Below are 19,904 nucleotides of genomic sequence, written 5' to 3'. Positions count from 1 at the left end.
TTCTTTGGTTGACTCTTTTTGCTTCAGGATTTCGTCTTTCACATGTCTAGATCCCGGTGGATGTTTTCGTTGCGAACATACCAAGGTGCCCCTGTGATAGTTCTCAAGATTTTTGTCGTGAAGATCTACAAGACTTGTAGTCCAGGCACAGTGGCGATCGTGAGTTTATGATTCAGTGGAGGCTACTGGCTTTCAGTTTTAGGTGCATCTTTTTGCATTCGATGTGCTTACGCCAGGTAAGTCGTCTATCAAGGTGTACGCCAAGGTACGTTACTTCGTTAGCTTGAGTGATCTGCATACCGTTTAGTAAAAGCGGAGGGCATGTTTGTCCATTAAGAGTAAACGTTATATGTTTACACTTTTGTTCGTTTATTTTAATGCGCCAGTCGGACAGCTACCTTTCCACTATTGTGAGATGATTAGCCAGTTGGGTTGTTGCCTGCGTTGGGCATCTGGAGCGACTAAGGATAGCGGTATCATCGGCGAACGTTGACGTTGTTAGTTGTGCGCTCGTAGGAATATCCGAAGTATACAAAACATACAGACACGGGCCGAGTGCGCTTCCTTGTGGAACTCCAGCTTCGTTGTGGAAGTAGCTGCGTTGCATCTCACTGAGAATACCCTATTGTAGAGGTATGATTCTAGTAGCTTGTGGGTGTATGTTGGCAAGTACGTTTTAATTTTGTGCATGAGTCCGATGAGCCAAACTCGGTCGAAAGCTTGAGATACGTCAAGGAAAATAGCGCTGCAGTATTCTCGCTGTTCGAAGGCTGAGCGAATTTCGGATGTTAATCTGTTCACTTGTTCGATGGTTCCATGGTTTCTTCGGAAGCCAAATCGGTGTGCCGGGATAATATTGCAAGCTTCCAGGTGTGGTATTATGCGAGTTAACAAGCATTTTTCAAACAATTTAGACAAACAAGATAGAAGGCTTATTGGTCTGTATGATGACGGAATTGTGTGGTCTTTTCCAGGCTTCGGTATCATTATAATTATGGATTTCTTCCAGTTTTTTGGGAAATAGCCAAGATTAATGATTCCATTAAATAGTTTGCTATAGCGCATTTTGGAAGTTCGATTAGCATCTTTGGGGTCAAAAGGTCACCACCCGGAACGTTTTTTGGTTTTAGCCCTCTTATGACTTTTCCGATTTTGTTGGGCCGGAATGACGGTGCGGCTGGCTGAGGGGAGGACTCTTGCTGAATTACTGGCGGGAGGAATGGATTTGAGGCTTTGTTTGGCTGGAAGACACTTTGGAGATGTGTGGCGAATGTTTCAACTCGGTCTTCGTCGCTGCGAGCCCAGCATCCCGAAGAGTTTCTTATCGGGGTGATCGTTTCAATTGGGGCGCTAAGATTTGGGTGGGCCCTCCACAGGGTGTACTTTGTGCTTGTTGGCGACAGATTCTGGATGTACCTCAGCTGTGCATTTTCTTCCTGTGGGTGAAGGGCCTGGTCGAATGATCGGGTTGCTTCCTTAAGGCGTTGTTTTAAAGCTGGTGATCTGCTGTTTTGCCAATCACGACGCGTGCGCCTCTTTTCTCGCACGAGCTGTTCGATTTGCTGATTAGATTTGAAGTATTTGTTTTGGTCTACTTCTTGCCCATGGGGAGTAGAGATTTTAGCTGCCGTAACGAAAACTTCTTCCAGGGCGCTCGTAGTGTAGTCGACGTCCGATTCCATGTTAAACTCCGGGGCGAGTTCTATGTGGGCACTTACGAACTTTTTGTATTTTAGCCAGTTCGTTTTTGGCGTCGTCAGGCTGAAGGGGTGTTCGGTTATTTCTGGGCTTTGAAGAAGCGTTAGAAGCACAGGCGAGTGGTCTGATGATAAGTCCGAGACTGCTTTGGCACTTATTAGATTGCGAGGTATGTTTTTTGTCACTGCAAAATCAATAAGGTCTTGGAGTTTTCTTTAGTCGGTTGGCCAGTTTTTGGGACATCCAGGGGAAACGTAGTCCAGTTTATTTTTCACATTTATAATTGCATTGTACAATTGCCTTAAATTGTCATAAATTGTCCTTCCGAGATTGAGAAACGAGGAGGGCAGTAAACGGCAGCGATTGAAAGGATTTCGTCGCTTGACTGAATTTGTATCGATGTGGCCTGCAAGAAGTTTGTTGCAAACCTTTTGTGAAAATGATGTTTAATGCGTTCTCTGATTAGAACTCCAGTTCCGCCGTGGGCTTTCCCATCTGGATGATCTGTGCGGTAGATTGTGTAGCCTCTTATATGAAAGTTGTATTTGCTTGTAAGATGCGGTTCCACCAGTAGCATAACGTCAATATGGTTTTTGGTCAAGAATTGTGACAATTTTAGTTTATGCCGTGAGACACCATTAGCGTTCCACATTGATATTCGTAGCGCCTGCATAGATTATTTAGACTGTTGTGCTACGAGCAGCTGTATCACCATGTTCTGGTTTTGAACAAGCGTTTGCATGGTCGTTTTTATGAATGACATAAGCTCCATCATACTTTGTTGGAGGGTAAGCATCATAGTTTCCATTTTGCTGTGTGGCTGTTCTGGGACCTGTTGAGCGCTTTGAGAGTTAGGCTGAATTGGAATTTCCCTTCCAGATTGTAGAGCATCGGCGTAGGAGAAGCCGTTGGTGGTGTTTAGTGGACCGAATGAGGATCTCGCAGCTTTGGCGAAGAAGACGTCTGGCGTAGTTTTTGACGCAATGTACGCATTCTGTGGATTTTGGTTGCACGTTGCGGTCGCTTGACGCATGCGACTCTTCAACTCCTTATACACCATACATCATCTATAGTTTGCTGTATGGCTGCCTCCGCAGTTTCCACATTTATTCACGGTACTGTCCTTGTTTGTAGTGAAGTAAGCGAAGTAGTGGGCGTCCCCGCAGACTACACAGACAGCCCGAAGTGTGCAGTAAGACCTTGTGTGTCCATACTCTTGACAGTCAATGCATTGCACTGGACCGTTGCGTTTATGTGGCTCTTCAACAGTGATTTTCCGATGCAAAAGATATTGCAGGTTGTTCTTCAGCGACCTGCTTTCTGGCTCGAGCTCGACCTTGAAGAGGGGTTGTGGCTTTTTATCTTTATTTAGAATGTAAATAACATTCTTGGCGGCGAAGCCCTTTACTTTAAGGGCGGTTTTTATTTCCTCGGCGGTAACATCAGGTTCTATTCCCTTTACTACCACTTGTAGGCCCTTACTGCTTTTCAGCTGGTACGTGTAGTAGTTTTTCTGAACAGTGTCCAGATATTTGGACACGATTCGGAAGTGCTCTTCAGTCTTGGTTTGCACCTTTGTTTCATGGATGTTCCCTTTGATAAGCGAAACAACATGAAAGTTGTCACCGTTCCCGATCAACGACGCAATTTTGTTGACCAGGGCACTCGAGCTTTTTTCCCTAATATAGATTGAAGGGGGCTTGGGTTTTTTTGCGGTGTCTTGGGCTGGTTGGTTTTCCTCAGCCTCCGCCAGTAGGGAAAATCTGTTAGTAGTGGATCTGTCTGGTTCTTTATCGATATTCAGGACACGGTTAATTTTTGTTTTGTTGGCTGCCGGATTACTCTGCGGGCTAAGCTTGCGCTTAATTTGGATGTAGCGATCCATTCCAGTCTGTGTGGCCGTTACCGCTTTGGCACTTTCCGAGGTTGTTGTTTTTGTACTCGCTGTAGTCGTTGACGTCGCGGTACTTTGAGTTGCAGAGGTTTTCGCTGTTTTTGCAGAAGTTGTAGCGCTGCTAGTTGTTGGTGCGAAATTTGTTTCCTTTGATCGTTGCTCAATGAGCTCATTGCGTGGCTCTTACTTTTTTTTTTCAACAATGCACTAGTTTTGGTTTAGCACATCACAACTGTTATAAAAAGCTTGTCTGTCGCTTTTAGTAAATTGTAGTTCAGCGTCTTTTCGCTTATATTGGGTTACCCCAGTTTTTTGATTAGCTGTATTATGGTGCAGTTTTCCCGGAGCTCGGACAAAGCACGTCCGCTTAGTTCGGTAGTTCATATACGTCTCGACAGAATTTACAGAATCGGCTCTTGAACATGTGTTTCTTTTTGTATTTCCACTTGAAGGAATTTTACGGATCCCAGGCCCCTCCCATATAAGGCGCTTTTGGTGGTATAAACGGCATGATCTGACCATGCTTCCTACCCTGGCTTTCAAACCAGGTACGCAATATAGCTGTTGCATGACTACGGCCTCGTTCATTTGGTGTGGGAATTTCCGATGAAAGTAGTCTTTTATAAGATCCGTAATCTTGTGAGCTTAGGAAAAAATCACTGGTTTTCTTACAAATGTCAGTGAGTCTCCGATTCTGTCAATACGTCCTTGAACGCGAAGAGCATGATTGTCGTCCAAATATGGTGAAAACCATATTCTGCCTATCCTTCCGATTCTTACGCATCTTCTATGTAGCATAATGTTTTCCTGGTATGTGACTTCTTGGGCTGTTCTCTTATGTAAATTATTCGCGTCATCGAGATTCTGAAATCCTTAGGCTGTTTTCGCATCATTTGATGTGACATTTTTTTTACAGATATATCCCAAAAATCGCAACACATATTTTAAGGTTGCTCTGAGTCTCTCCCATTGGCTAAATTGCTTGCTTTTGTCGTTTTCGTGGGTCGTGGATATGAATCAGTTCTAAATTATGAGATTCGAGCTATCTGACCGACCATAACGATTCTATCTTGGACCTGTAAACCATCTTGATCCTCCTTCACTCCTTCAAATTTTGATTTCCTGGTCCATTTTTTACCATCGTCTGCAACGTTTATTGATGAAGGTAATCATTTTTACTCTGTGCGTTCTGAGTTCTCCAGTATCTCTCCTAGTCGCACACTAAGAATTAAGAACGCCAAGAATTCCGAGCGTCAAAATGTAACCAATATAATACGTTTCATGAGTCGGTCCAGAATACGCGTTTCTCCAGCTCAAATGACAGTTCTGCTGCTAGGAACTTGGCTAGTTAAAGTCCTAGGATAGCTGCCACTAGCTCCTGCTTTGGAATAGATATCGGTTTTAACGGCGCGACTCTCCTCTTGGATGCTAATAACGTACATTTCACGGATCCGTGGGACTACAAGCGTCTATAAGCGACTGCTACAAAGACATGTAATTTACATTTTTTCATTATTTGTTTCATTATCATGATGTAAATGATCTAAATCAGATATAAGATGTGTCAAACAAGTGGCTGCTTCCAAAGGTTTCAGCGAGGGACTTCCTTTTTTACGTCGAGTTCGTCCCATCCTGTCGTGTACCGCCAAATTGCTTGTAGGATTAAATTCACGATTAATTACAACGATTAATTATAAGGATTAATTTACAATGTAAACTCCCAGTATGACCACATGACATGACCACACTAAATAAGTCAAATGCTAAATGAATGTCCTAAACGTAAGAAATGTGATCCACTTCAACATGCTCAGCCGACATTAACCCAGCCGCGCATATCGCTAGCCACCCCAAGGGCTAGAACTGAGAACAATTCGCTGTCCGACTTTCTCAAGGAAAATGAGAAATTGTCTGATATGTGCTCCATAGTATCCCTTCAAGTGATACCACAGGTCCTAGTAAATGAAACCCCCATCAGAGTCACCCAAAAGGGTATTCCACAATCCGGACCACCGGCACCGACTGTTGCTGCAGTTCTCGTTCCTGCAACACCAAAACCCTTACAGGTGATTCCTCCATCGAAACATATATTTATTTCTCGGCTTGCCCCTGATGCTTCAGAGATTTATTTCTCGGCTTATATCAAAACAAAAGCAGATATATAGGCGGAGGACATAGCAAAATTTAAATATTATTTTGTAAGGCGCAAGTCTTCTTTCAAGATCCGTGTGCCTGCGTTGATTTTCAAGACGATTTCTTCACCCAGTTTTTGACCAGAGAACATTTTTGTCCAAGAACATCAGCCTAGTTGCGTAAAAAAAAGTTTTAAAACCATTCCTGGTATTGATCAGATGTCTCCATTCGTGGAAAATAAGATTCGCTGCTTTCGTAAAGCTGATTTTCACAAACTTAATAGCTTTATCGATACATATGATTGGTCCGATATTCTGGCATGCACCGATCTTAATGTCCCCTTAGAAAAATGTTGCTGTACTTTAATACATTTTTTGACTCATGTGTGCCATGGAAATATCCGTCAGCTTCAACAAATCCTGCTTGGTTTACTAGGTGCCTCACTAACCTAAAAAATTCTAAAAATAGACTCATACTTAAATATTAAAAATCCTGCAGTAGGTCAAATTTTACCGTCCATAACGCTGAATGTTACAGGAATTATATTTGCCGCTGCCGGATCTTTTCCACCTCTGCTTACGTTTGAAAATTCATTTGCGACCTCTGATCAGGCCATTGCTGATCTATTCGCAGAAAATTTTTAAACAACTTGTTCTCCGTTTAAATTGACTCATCAGCCTTACGCATACAACATTCAATCAGCAAATCTTATTTTCTCTCCGTCTTTCTCCGAGAATAGCTTTTTATCTGATCTTCTAAGGGTCAAACCCATTTGTTCGCCAGGCCCCGATGGAGTACCAAGCTGCGTGCTAAAATACTGTGCCAGGGGTCTGTGCAATCCTATTCTTAGACTTTTTAACTTATCTTTGGCGATTCCAAAGATATTTGATAAATTAATTTATCCTCATTTTCAACATCTTTGCTCTTCGAACACGAACTTGGAGTTGACATCCTTTGTCATAGATGGCTTTCAAAAAGGATGTCACACAGATGTTATTTACACAGACTTTAGCAAAGGATTTGATTCAGATAATCGCTCACTTTTGATGAGTAAACTGAATATGCTGGGATTCTCTACAGACCTCTTAACGTGGATTTCTAGCTACTAAGATGGAAGAACACAAAGAGTTTTATTTAAAAACATATATTCCCGTTTGGTCCGTGCTTCATCTGGCGTCCCTCAAGGAAGTCATCTTGGCCCGTTATTATTGATTCTTTTCATATGGAATATGACTTGCCCCCGGCTTTAACGAACTCTCTAGTTTTTCCTCAATGGTTAATAATGGGGATATAGATAGCCAGCATTTACTAACACGCTTCCATTTTAACATTCCCAATTGAAGGAATAGAAATTTCAGTCCTCTATTCCTCAGCCGTTGTAGTTCGACATATGCAGCACGAACCTTTTGTTTTCTTATGTTCGAACTCCAATGATCTTTACTCTATAACATATCTTTCCTGTTCTTCTTTCCTTTTTTTTTTATTTTAAACTTTGCTTTTATTTCTTGAATCTTCTCTTTGGGAGACTAACAAGAGGTGTATCAAATCTTATATTTTTAATTTAACTAACAATCATTTTGACTGGTACAGAGATAGACGGCCCTACAAATCGATTGCTGGGTTGGGAGGCCGTTGCGTCTCAGGCTGGATACGCTAGAAGCCCAAGTCAATCCCCAAGCGAGAAAATTTGGGTGCGAAAACAGTTTTTCTTTGTATGACTCTTTTTGCTTCTGGATTTCGTCTTTCACATGTCTAGATCCCGGTGGATGTTTTCGTTGCGAACATACCAAGGTGCCCCTGTGATAGTTCTCAAGATTTTTGTCGTGAAGATCTACAAGACTTGTAGTCCAGGCACAGTGGCGATCGTGAGTTTATGATTCAGTGGAGGCTGCTGGCTTTCAGTTTTAGGTGCATCTTTTTGCATTCGATGTGCTTACGCCAGGTAAGTCGCCTATCAAGGTGTACGCCAAGGTACGTTACTTCGTTAGCTTGAGTGATCTGCATACCGTTTAGTAAAAGCGGAGGGCATGTTTGTCCATTAAGAGTAAACGTTATATGTTTACACTTTTTTTCGTTTATTTTAATGCGCCAGTCGGACAGCCACCTTTCCACTATTGTGAGATGATTAGCCAGTTGGGTTGTTGCCTGCGTTGGGCATCTGGAGCGACTAAGGATAGCGGTATCATCGGCGAACGTTGACGTTGTTAGTTGTGCGCTCGTAGGAATATCCGAAGTATACAAAACATACAGACACGGGCCGAGTGCGCTTCCTTGTGGAACTCCAGCTTCGTTGTGGAAGTAGCTGCGTTGCATCTCACTGAGAATACCCTATTGTAGAGGTATGATTCTAGTAGCTTGTGGGTGTATGTTGGCAAGTACGTTTTAATTTTGTGCATGAGTCCGATGAGCCAAACTCGGTCGAAAGCTTGAGATACGTCAAGGAAAATAGCGCTGCAGTATTCTCGCTGTTCGAAGGCTGAGCGAATTTCGGATGTTAATCTGTTCACTTGTTCGATGGTTCCATGGTTTCTTCGGAAGCCAAATCGGTGTGCCGGGATAATATTGCAAGCTTCCAGGTGTGGTATTATGCGTGTTAACAAGCATTTTTCAAACAATTTAGACAAACAAGATAAAGGCTTATTGGTCTGTATGATGACGGAATTGTGTGGTCTTTTCCATGCTTCGGTATCATTATAATTATGGATTTCTTCCAGTTTTTTGGGAAATAGCCAAGATTAATGATTCCATTAAATAGTTTGCTATAGCGCATTTTGGAAGTTCGATTAGCATCTTTGGGGTCAAAAGGTCACCACCCGGAACGTTTTTTGGTTTTAGCCCTCTTATGACTTTTTCGATTTTGTTGGAATGATGGTGCTGCTGGCTGAGGGGAGGACTCTTGCTGAATTACTGGCGGGAGGAATGGATTTGAGGCTTTGTTTGGCTGGAAGACACTTTGGAGATGTGTGGCGAATGTTTCAGCTCGGTCTTCGTCGCTGCGAGCCCATCATCCCGAAGAGCTTCATATCGGGGTGGTCGTTTCAATTGGGGTGCTAAAATTTGGGTGGGACCTTCGCAGGGGGTACACGATTTGCTGGTTAGATTTAAAGTATTTGTTTCGATCTCCATTTTTTCCTATGAGGAGTAGAGATTTTAGCTGCCGTAACGAGTACTTCTTCCAGGGCGCTCGTAGTGTAGTCGATGTCCGATTCCATTTCAAACTCCGGGGCGAGTTCTATGTGGGCACTTACGTACTCACTCACTCGACAGGCTGAAGGGGTGTTCGGTTATTGCTGGGCTTTGAAGAAGTGTTAGATGATAAGATGATAAGTGTTAGATAAGAAGTCCGAGACGGCTTTGGCACTTATTAGACTGCGAGGTATGTTTTTTGTCACTTCAAAATCAATAAGGTCTTGGAGTTTTCTTTAGTCGGTTGACCAGTATTTGGGACATCCAGGGGAAACGTAGTCCAGTTTTTTTTTTACATTTATAATTTCATTGTACAATTGCCTTAAATTGTCATAAATTGTCCTTCCGAGATTGAGAAACGAGGAGGGCAGTAAACGGCAGCGATTGAAAGGATTTCGTCGCTTGACTGAATTTGTATCGATGTGGCCTGCAAGAAGTTTGTTGCAAACCTTTTGTGAAAATGATGTTTAATGCGTTCTCTGATTAGAACTCCAGTTCCGCCGTGGGCTTTCCCATCTGGATGATCTGTGCGGTAGATTGTGTAGCCTCTTATATGAAAGTTGTATTTGCTTGTAAGATGCGGTTCCACCAGTAGCATAACGTCAATATGGTTTTTGGTCAAGAATTGTGACAATTTTAGTTTATGCCGTGAGACACCATTAGCGTTCCACATTGATATTCGTAGCGCCTGCATAGATTATTTAGACTGTTGTGCTACGAGCAGCTGTATCACCATGTTCTGGTTTTGAACAAGCGTTTGCATGGTCGATTTTATGAATGACATAAGCTCCATCATACTTTGTTGGAGGGTAAGCATCATAGTTTCCATTTTGCTGTGTGGCTGTTCTGGGACCTGTTGAGCGCTTTGAGAGTTAGGCTGAATTGGAATTTCCCTTCCAGATCGTAGAGCATCGGCGTAGGAGAAGCCGTTGGTGGTGTTTAGTGGACCGAATGAGGATCTCGAAGCTTTGGCGAAGAAGACGTCTGGCGTAGTTTTTGACGCAATGTACGCATTCTGTGGATTTTGGTTGCACGTTGCGGTCGCTTGACGCATGCGACTCTTCAACTCCTTATACACCATACATCATCTATAGTTTGCTGTATGGCTGCCTCCGCAGTTTCCACATTTATTCACGGTACTGTCCTTGTTTGTAGTGAAGTAAGCGAAGTAGTGGGCGTCCCCGCAGACTACACAGACAGCCCGAAGTGTGCAGTAAGACCTTGTGTGTCCATACTCTTGACAGTCAATGCATTGCACTGGACCGTTGCGTTTATGTGGCTCTTCAACAGTGATTTTCCGATGCAAAAGATATTGCAGGTTGTAGATTGGGTGGACTTCGTTCTTCTTCAGCGACCTGCTTTCTGGGTCGAGCTCGACCTTAAAGAGGGGATGTGGCTTTTATCTTTATTTATAATGTTAGTAACATTCTTGGCTGTAAACAACCAGGGTAAGGTCAAAGTTTTCAAGCGTTGCCTCCTCTGCCTCTCCCTACCTTCAGCGGTGGATATTCGGATTGGGCTGAATTTTACTCGATCTCTACAATCGTCGGCAGCAATCTTCGTATTAGTAAGGTGGAAAAGCTGCAAAGGTTGCGATTTTGCCTTTGGGAGTACGCTTTCGAAGCAGTTTGTTCGCTGGAAGTCTCCGACGATAATTATGATGTCACGCTGAATTTATTGAAGAAACTATTTAATAGCGTCGCTTAATATTTCAGGCACGAGATTCTGGGTCTTAGTCTGTTGGAAAGTGGCTCAAAAGCAGCTCTTTGGGGTCTTTCGGACAAATTCAATGCCATATGTGAGCCTTAAAGAATTCGGGTTCGTCACATCAGATTGCCAACTGCATCATCGTTCAGGTGCTTCTTCAAAGGTTGGACCCAGGCGTAGTGGGAGGAGAGTCAAAACTCCTCAAGTTCAGACGCCATCCCTACTTGGGAGTCAATGACCGAATTTTTAGAGCTGCGGACGCTGGAGGCTATAGACGTGGCCATGGGTGCAAATAACAGTAGATCAACCTTTTTTAGTTACTAATTTGCTTCCCTATGTCTATACTTCATGCGGTGGTGGGGCTAGGCGACTTGGGCTTTGTCGGAAGTGTCACCAAACGGGCCATTGCATGCGTGAGCGCCTCGCTGCTTATTATCGCAGTTGTGGAAGGAGGCATCACAGCCTGCTGCATTTTCTGATATCGCAGTCTTCTAGCGGCCAGCCTTTGGTTGACCCTCCCATCCACAGCTAATTGCCGTCCTCTGCTAATGCACTGTTGCTACAGCGAACATTCTTGTTTGTAAGTGCGCTGGAGGCCTTGTTCCATGCCGAGCTCTCTTGGGTTATCGATCGCAGGTGCAAGTGATCAAAGTGTCTTAAAGGTGGACAGTTCAAAAACTAACCTCGGGGTTGTTCTTGATGGATATGCTGTCACCACCGCTGGATATTCATTAAATGACGTTGCTGCATATCCGGTCAAGTCAGGGTTATTCTGGGGCACAGCTATCTACAGTGCCATCTGCAGCTATCTGCAGGCGGGGTTCCACCCAGGATGAGTTGCAGGTTTTTAGGCTGAATACTGCCACCTATGGAACCTGCCTCATTTTTATCACTTCGGGCAATGCATCAGTTGGCAGAGGATGAGCCCTTAGTGTTTCCAAAAGAAAACTCCGAAGTTCTGCGTCGCGACTTTTATGTCGACGATCTTCCTTCCAGAGGCGACTCTAAAGATGAAGCTATTAGCGTAATGCAGCAAACATCCGGAATCCTCGCCAAAAGCTAACTTCGGTTAAGGAAGTGGTGCTCCAATGTTGCTGACGTGCTGGATAAGAGGCCTGAAGAAGATCGGAAGTCCTTCCTAAGGTTCGATGATGGAAGCAATTTCACAAAGGATCTGGGTCTTGCTTGGGATCCTGCAAGTGACCACTTGCTATATTCGTTAAAAGAGATTCAATCACATGATTCAAAATTGTATGTCCAAATTGGCCGAATAATCGCCTTGTAGATTAGGATTTTCGAAAAGGGTCCTCAGCTTCGACCTCCTACCCATCAGCCAATAGTACGCCTTTAATCTAGCTTCACACTGCTTTCTCTTTTTCACTAGGTGAGGCTTCCAAGTAAGCCTCCTGTCTAGCGTGAACCCCAGGTATTTTGGGTTTTGTACCTGTGGGACGGGGAAGCTGTTGAGGTGGACCGGTTGGCAATTTCTTCGACGGAGAGAAAATGTGATGGCGGTGGACTTATCGTTATTCACTTGAATATTCCACCTTCTCTGCCAATTGCCGAAAAGATCAAGTTGCAGCTAGACAGTAGCTGCCTCTGAAGCGTTGGTCAGGAAGGCGGTATAGTAAGGTCTGGGTGGCCAGTGGCAGGTAAGTCTTCAATTTAAGCAGGAGAACGGAGTGCTAGACCCGTTCGAAGGTTTGTTTTACGTCCAGCATTATAGCCAGGCAGTACTTCTTGGTTTCGGAGGCGTCCAGGATATACTGCACCACGCTGTGGCATGGTGTCGGGGTTTCGTGGGTCCGCCTGAAGCCCAACTGGTGATTGGGGATCAGACCAGCCTCGTCCTGTACTGGCAGTGCTCTACTCAAAATTACTCTTTCGAGTATTTTAAAGAGTATCGATAGAAGAAATATTGGATGATAAGAGGCAAGATCGGCTTCGGGTTTTCGGGCTTAGATATCATGGTTACCTGAGCATGTTTCCAGTTGGTCGGAAAGTACCCTATTGTATTGTAAATGTTTGTCAGTGTATTGATGCTTGGAGGAGGCAGCAGTTTTTAAGCGGTTGCATTGATGCCATCGTCATTCGGGGCCTTGATGTTGCTCAACACTGAAATCTGGGCGGCTGTCTCCTCTATCACAGGTGGTATACTGCCGTCGCCTCGTGCGGGCTCTGCCGTTCAGTTTCTGCTGCCTCTTCTGGCAAGCAGAGGTAGAAAGGGGTGAAAACGCTTTACAGTTGTTCGGCGACCGCGTTAGCTCGGTCCGTCTCCGACCTGCACCAACTGCCGTCGGCTCGCTGAACAGGTGGGATCTTCTTAAGAGGATGTCGTATGCTTTTCGTGACGCGCCACAGATTGTTTTTTGGGTCACCCGGTTCCAACTGATCAACGAACCCGTCGAACTCTTCTTTCCTGAAGTCTCTATTCTTTACTCTATTCAGAGAGACTATATTCATGTTGGTCTTCTCTCTCGGGTTGTGTTAAGATCCGCGGCAGAGCACATCCAGGACTGAAATGTCCCGATGTTCGTCGTCTTATAAATAAGCTTTTTCCGGGCCGACCTTAGGATGTCTGGCGTGTGTAGAGAGACGGCAAGAGCGCTGTGGTCAGAAATAAGGTCGGCCCCGTGATGGCGAAGTCCAGGACATCTGGGATATTTGACGGATCTGTTGGTCGGAGCGCCTGTAGCAGGGCAGCCGAGATTACGAGCCCAGAATTGCCTAAGTAGGGCCACGCCTTTTGGGCTATTGACTCTGGAGCCCCACCAAGGGTGTTTCGAGGAGCATCCCGAAGTCAACATCACTGACATTGTGTCTGGGGGGGAAGTAGGCAGCAGCAATGGTTATATCTCCATTGGTGGTGGCGACTTGAATTTGAGCGCATTGCGCCCAGTCCTTTCTAATGGCTGGCAGGGTTTCGTACTTAATGCTGCTGCGTATGAGAAAGGCCGCACCCCCACGACCTCTTCCGTTTGGGGGGTTGACAGCAATAAGGTCGTACCCTCTGAGGGTAAGGTAGGATCTGTTTGTAAAATGGGTCTCCGATATGAGGAGAATATAAGATCTTTTAGTTTTGCAGTAGACCTTCACTGCTGGACTGCTTTTCACCAGGCCGTTGGCGTTCCAAATTGTGACGTCTAGTCCCGTTTGCATACAGGGGCGGATACAGGTATCTGCCTGTTGGAGGGCGATCATAATTTTTGGCTTCAACGACTTCACGACACATTAGAAAATATACTCCTTGTTCGCGTAAGCTCAACACACTTAGATAATATGATCGACAACTTGAGTGTATTTGAAGACGACGATTAATTATTTGCTAAATAAATTTTTGAATGGAATAATAAATACATGACTGAATAGCATAATTTTTTAATTTTGTTTTTATTAGGAGTTATTAATATTTATTTGTTGTTTCTGAACGAACTAAATATTAAATATTATTACTTATTAATATTTGTTATTACCTACAAATCATTCTTACAAGGGTAAAAGAAAGTGGGTAAGGAAGAAAGGAGGTAAAGAAAGTGGTCACACAGTGACGGTGCATAAAAACAAAACTACGATAGAGCAGTAGCACATAAAAAATATTTTTTGTTCTGCTCTGCTCTCGCTCTAGATTTTTGGCTATGGCTACGGCTACGACGAGCACAGAATATTTTTTTCTGCTATTGCTATAGCTATAGCTTTGAACTTTTCGTAGCTCGGAGCAGAGTAGAGCAGACAATTTTCATTTTTCTGCTACGGCTCCGCTCCCGCTCTCGGAAAAGTGACAGCGGTAGCAATAGCAGAGCAATATTTCTATGCATCTCGCTGCTACGGAGTAGTAGATGCAAACCCTGGTGCCTGTCACGACATCTTCATTTCGAAGTAGCAATTTTTTTTAGCTGTCATCTCTGGTCAATTCAACTTGGAAACCAACGATGAAACGACTCGATTTTCAGAGTTAATTTCAACTAATCGCCCTTATGCAAATTCAGTGGCAGTGCGCTAATCTTAAGAATAAAATTTCAAAATTCAAAACGTTAAAAAAGGCCTGTTCTTATGGCAGATATAGATGTGAACGCGTGGATCTGGAAAACTTTAAAAGATGGAACTATCAGAGTTGATATGAGCATGTCCGTCTGTCTGTCCGTCTGTCTGTCCGTTTCTACGCGAACTAGTTCCTCAGTTTTAAAGCTATCGACTTGAAATGTCCGACTATGTCTGATATCTGCCATATAACTGAACGATCGGAAATAACCCAACTTTCGTATTTTTGATGATAGAAAGCTGGAACTTGGTACAGAGATATTCTCATAGGGATCGCCCAACTATATCCGATGTTTGCGATATGTATTCGGTTTTTACTGCAAGAGTTTATCAACTTCGGCTCCACCTGGAGTTACCTTTCTTTTCTTGTTTTTATTTATGGTCGTTGTTTTAGAGCAAAACATTTTTTTTCAATTATTCAATACATTGTATTTATCAATATGAAATTCAATGTAAATATTTTAAGAATTATAGAATATAAACTGATCGATCCAATAACAGTCCAATCTGACCATTCAATGTGTGCAGGGTTCCTACATACGGAACATACACAAAAGAGAAAATCTAAGAACGAACCCAACAGCGATTTGTGACTACGAATACCTTAATTTCCGAGCATAAAGGAAAACTCCGAGAGGCGACAGACTACGACGAAATCATCGAAGTCAGCCTAAATTAAATTGCCTTGGATAACACGGGAGAGATCTAGTACTTGGAATTTTGGTGAATACATTTCTTTTGAATTGTTTAGCCAATGAATTACTGCCAAATAATCGCAGTTAACCGAACTAAAAATCTGGTAACCCAATATAAGAAAAAAGACGCTGAACCACAATCTATTAAAACAAATAGACGATCGACAATCATCGACTAAGAGCAATTCGGCTCTACGGACCGCTGAAAGCCAAAGGGCACAGTTTTGCTCATCCGCTCTGCTTAGTCCGACTCTCGCGTCAAGAATTTCGTAGTTTAAAACCCCCCCTCCTATGGCGTAAACAAATTTCGCACCAACAAAAAGCCAACAACAAAAAACCACTGAAATTCAAAATACCGCGACGTCAACAACTACAGCGAGTACAAAAACAACAACTTCGGAAAGTGCCAAAGCGGCTGCGGGCGCACAGACCCCACAGACCTTCAAATTAAGCACAAGCTTTGCCCGTAGAGTAATCCGGCAGGCAATACAACAAAAATTAACGGATCGACAAAGAACCAGGAAGATCCAGTAGCAAGTTGGAGGTTGGTGAAAATCAACCAGCGCAAGACACCGCAAAAAAACCCAAGAACCCGCCCATTTATATGATAGAGAAAAGGTCGAATGCACTGGGGCGTTGATCGGAAGTGGTAACAACTTTCATGTTGTCCCAATTATCAAAGACTAAAGACTAAAAACACTTCCAAATCGTGTCCAAATATCCGGAAAATTCTAAGAAAAACTATTACACGTACCAGCTCAAAAGCAACCAGGGCCTACAAGTGGTAGAAAGGGAAGCGAACCCGATGTTAATGCCGCGGAAATAAAAAGCGCGCTACTTCGGGCTGTCTGTGTAGCCCACTCTGATCACTCCACTACAAACAAGGACAGTACCGTGAAGAAATGTGGAAACTGCGGAGGCCACCATACGGAAAACTATAGAGGATGTATGGATTACCAGAAGTTGAAGAGTCGCAAGCGTCAAGCGACCGCAACGCACAGAAAAGTTTATCAAAATAAACGATAAAAAATACAAATACAAAACAAATAAAAAAATGTGTACATTCAGGTCCTCATTCGGTCCCCAAACAGCACCAACGGCTTCTCTTAAGCCAATGCTCTACGATCTGGAATGGAACATCCAATTCAACCTAACTCACAAAGAGCTTAAAAGACCCCTGAACAGCTACATAGCAAAATGGAAACTGTGATGTTTACTCTCTATCAAAGTAATATAGAGTTTATGTCATATATAAAAACGACCATGCAAACACTTGTTCAAAACCAGAACATGGTAATAAAGCTGCTCGTAGCACAACAGTCTACATAATCTATGCAGACTTTACGAATATCATTGTAGAACGCCAAACGTCTCACGGCATAAACCAAAATTATCACAATTCTTGAACGAAAACCATATTGACATACCCACAGATCATCCATACGGGAAATCCCACGGCGGAACCGGAGTTATAATCAGAGAACGCATCAAACACCATTTTCCCAAACGGTTTGCAACAAATTTGCAGGCCACATCGAAACCGAAATAGCCAGAAAACAAACTTGCCTAACTTGCCTAAATACAAGAAGTTCGTGAGTGCAAAAATCAAACACCAGATCACCAGCTTTAAAGCAACGCGTTAAGAAAGCCGATCACTCGACCAGGCTCTTCGCCAATAGGAAGAAAATGCACAGCTGTACAAAGCCAACAAGTACAAAGTATTTCCAGTCTAAAGCCCACCCAAATCTTAGTGCCCCAATTGAAAAGACCATCCCCATAAGAAACTCTTTGGGATTCTGGCCTCGCAGCGACGAAAACAGAGCTGAAATTTGCCATGTTGTCAAATGCCAAACCCAGCCTCAAATTCAATCCTCCTCAAATTCAGCCAGAAGCTACCCCTCTGCCAACTACACCTTCATTCTTTGAAAAACCTTGAATTGAAAAAATCATAAGAGGGCTAAAACAAAAAAAGATCCCGGAGGTGATTTATTACGCCATGGATGTTGATCTTTTTTGATCAGCTTTTCTTTCTTGTTGTTCCTATAATTATTAAAAACAATTATAGTATATAGAAAATATCTCATTTCAAGATCGAGATCTCATTTTGTTTTATATGAGTGGTGTGTTTACGTTTAATTGTTTATTCTTAAAGTATGATAATGATTTATGATTATTCTCAGATCAAGAAACGCAATATACGACTTTATGCCTACACTCTATTGTTTGGCAATCCGACCCAGTGTGCACTCGCTTGGTTCTGGCCGGTCGGACGCCCTTAGGTTTTCGCGGTAAGTCGTATGAATTGTGACGGTCAAGCCCATCGCTTCAGCAAATGAATTGGCGGCATCATTAACGGCGGCCCTCTATATGAAAATGGTATGGTTGCATGGCAAATGTGACGCAGCGAACAACCTTTTCTCGGCAGCATTAACCACTTTCGAGAAACGACCATATTTTGTCACATTTTACAAAGAGCATTGGGCATGAGGGTGTCCAAAGGTAACAGGTGAGATTTTTTTTTTTTGAAATTTAAATCGCATACCCTTTCCAAATATGGCGATTAAATCAGGACAACCCGTGCCAATTTGATATCGAAGTTATAAACTCTGGCATCTCGTTTTGAAAATCATTTAAAATTTATTCCGCGCGCTCTTTGCGTTTTACGGTACGAATTCTTTGAATTGAGGACTTACTTATTGGAAACTCTTATTGGAAATTCTTATCAGTATCAGTATTGTATCCAAGTGCCTCAAAGTCTTTCCATCCTAATATTTTTGTTTTCTTGAGTTGCGCGCTTTCGATATAATTTGGCCAATCTTTTGGTCAATCGTGTCGACCGCAGTATTGCTACCAACTCCAAATTGAGTTTTCAATTTTTTCAACATGGTTCAAACAAACTTAGAGGGTAAGCGCTAAAAAAAAAAAATTTATGATTTTTTGGAGCACCCTACTGGCTATGGATCTCTGTATGCATTCTTGTATAGACGGCTTCTGAATGTCTGTCCGAAATGCAAGTGGGGTTGGGTATACAAGGCTCGGAGACATGTTTTCACTAATGGTCCGCTGTATGATGATCCTCGAGATCTAATAGGGTTGGGTGTAATTCTGGCTTGGGGTGAGTTCGACTTTAGTCAATAACTCTCCACGAACGATAGGTTAGAAAAGTTACTACTAGTCAGCTACTGCGACTTTGTAAGTGACAAAGTAAGTATTTTTTTTTGTTGTAACCTAAAATTCTTTGTTAAGGGGGAAGCTTTAGTGACTTTAAATTTTATAAAGGTAAATTTCAAATGAACCGCTCGGCAAAATAAGTCTTAAATTATTTTTTAACATTTCTTACACAATTACATAATTAAATATATAAATTATTATTTTATTGTAATATTACTGATAAAACTTATATTTTTTTTAAAACACAGGAGTTTATGGTTTCGATGAATCTCTTGCTTAACGAACCGTTGTGGCAATCAAATACCCAGGAAAACGCGAAGTACTTCTTTTCAATTGGAGATAGAGGATTTAACGGGCAATCATCTACATCAGGAATTTCAAGGAACGGAGTAATGTTTTTTACCCAAGTTCATCAAAATAACATTGGATGCTGGAATATAGAGAGACCATATATTAGAGCGAATTTGGGAAAACTGGTCCAAGAGGATAATCTTATTCAATTTCCCAATGATATAAAAGTAGACAACGGTGTTGACCAAAATGTGTGGATAATGAGCAATCGCTTACCTGTATTTCTATATAGTCAACTTGACTTCGGTCAAATCAACTTTCGAATTTTAAAAGCTGATATTAATAGAATCATTCAGAACACTGTGTGTGATCCAATTAATACATACAATAATGGATCAAAGTCGGCTGTTGTCTCAATAGAAGAGGGTCAATGTTATTAAAAACATTTTTAATGCAATTTAAGTTCAAAATTTTTTGTATGGTCATTTTTTTATACCATATCTCTAAAAAAAAATCTAATAACATGTAATAAAATAAATAAAATGTCATATTAAAATTATTTGTAAAGCTTGAGATTTATTTTTTTGCACAAAAAATATTCAATAAAGGAGTCATAATTAATACAATCTGTAAAATATAAATAGCACGATAAAGGATTATTTTCTATTTAAATTAAATTAATTAAATTAAATTTAATTACAAATTTAATTAATTTAATTTAATTAAATTTAATACAATTAATATTTAAGATCGTGAGAGAATAAAAGTATAAAAGTTAAATATTAATTCAATTTTAACTTTCGGTCAAAATTATAATACGCTCTCTAAAAGTAATAATGGAAAAATTATTCTTATTTTAAATTTTTAAATAAAAACTAAAATATAATAATAACATAAGAATATAACAAGAACGGAAAGCAAACTTCGGGCGGAGCCGAAGTTGTTAAACCCTTGCAGTTAAAACCGGATATATATCGCAAAAATTGATTATAGTTGGCCGATCCTTATAAAGGCAATACATTACAGACCAAAATCTAAAAAAAGTCCCAAACTTCTATCTTCAAGAACACCAAAGTTGGTTTTTTTACCAA

At 42.0% G+C, this 19,904-nt stretch overlaps 1 protein-coding gene across 1 annotated transcript in view; it reads left to right on the top strand.

Annotated features, from left to right (window-relative positions):
• The window catches only part of yellow-h (L-dopachrome tautomerase yellow-h), a 114,430-nt gene extending 95,058 nt beyond the window's left edge, over positions 1 to 19,372 (top strand). Inside the window, exon 3 of the mRNA XM_043213377.2 lies at positions 18,771 to 19,372. Coding sequence (XP_043069312.1) covers positions 18,771 to 19,253 — 483 coding nt within the window. The 3' untranslated portion in view covers positions 19,254 to 19,372. The remainder of the gene's footprint in view (positions 1 to 18,770) is intronic.
• Positions 19,373 to 19,904: the final 532 nt, after the last annotated feature.

This window comes from Drosophila bipectinata, chromosome 4, assembly GCF_030179905.1.
Source record: "Drosophila bipectinata strain 14024-0381.07 chromosome 4, DbipHiC1v2, whole genome shotgun sequence".
Lineage (NCBI taxonomy): Eukaryota > Metazoa > Arthropoda > Insecta > Diptera > Drosophilidae > Drosophila > Drosophila bipectinata.
Note: the sequence above shows the minus strand (reverse complement) of the source record. Positions and strands in the feature narration are given on the sequence as shown.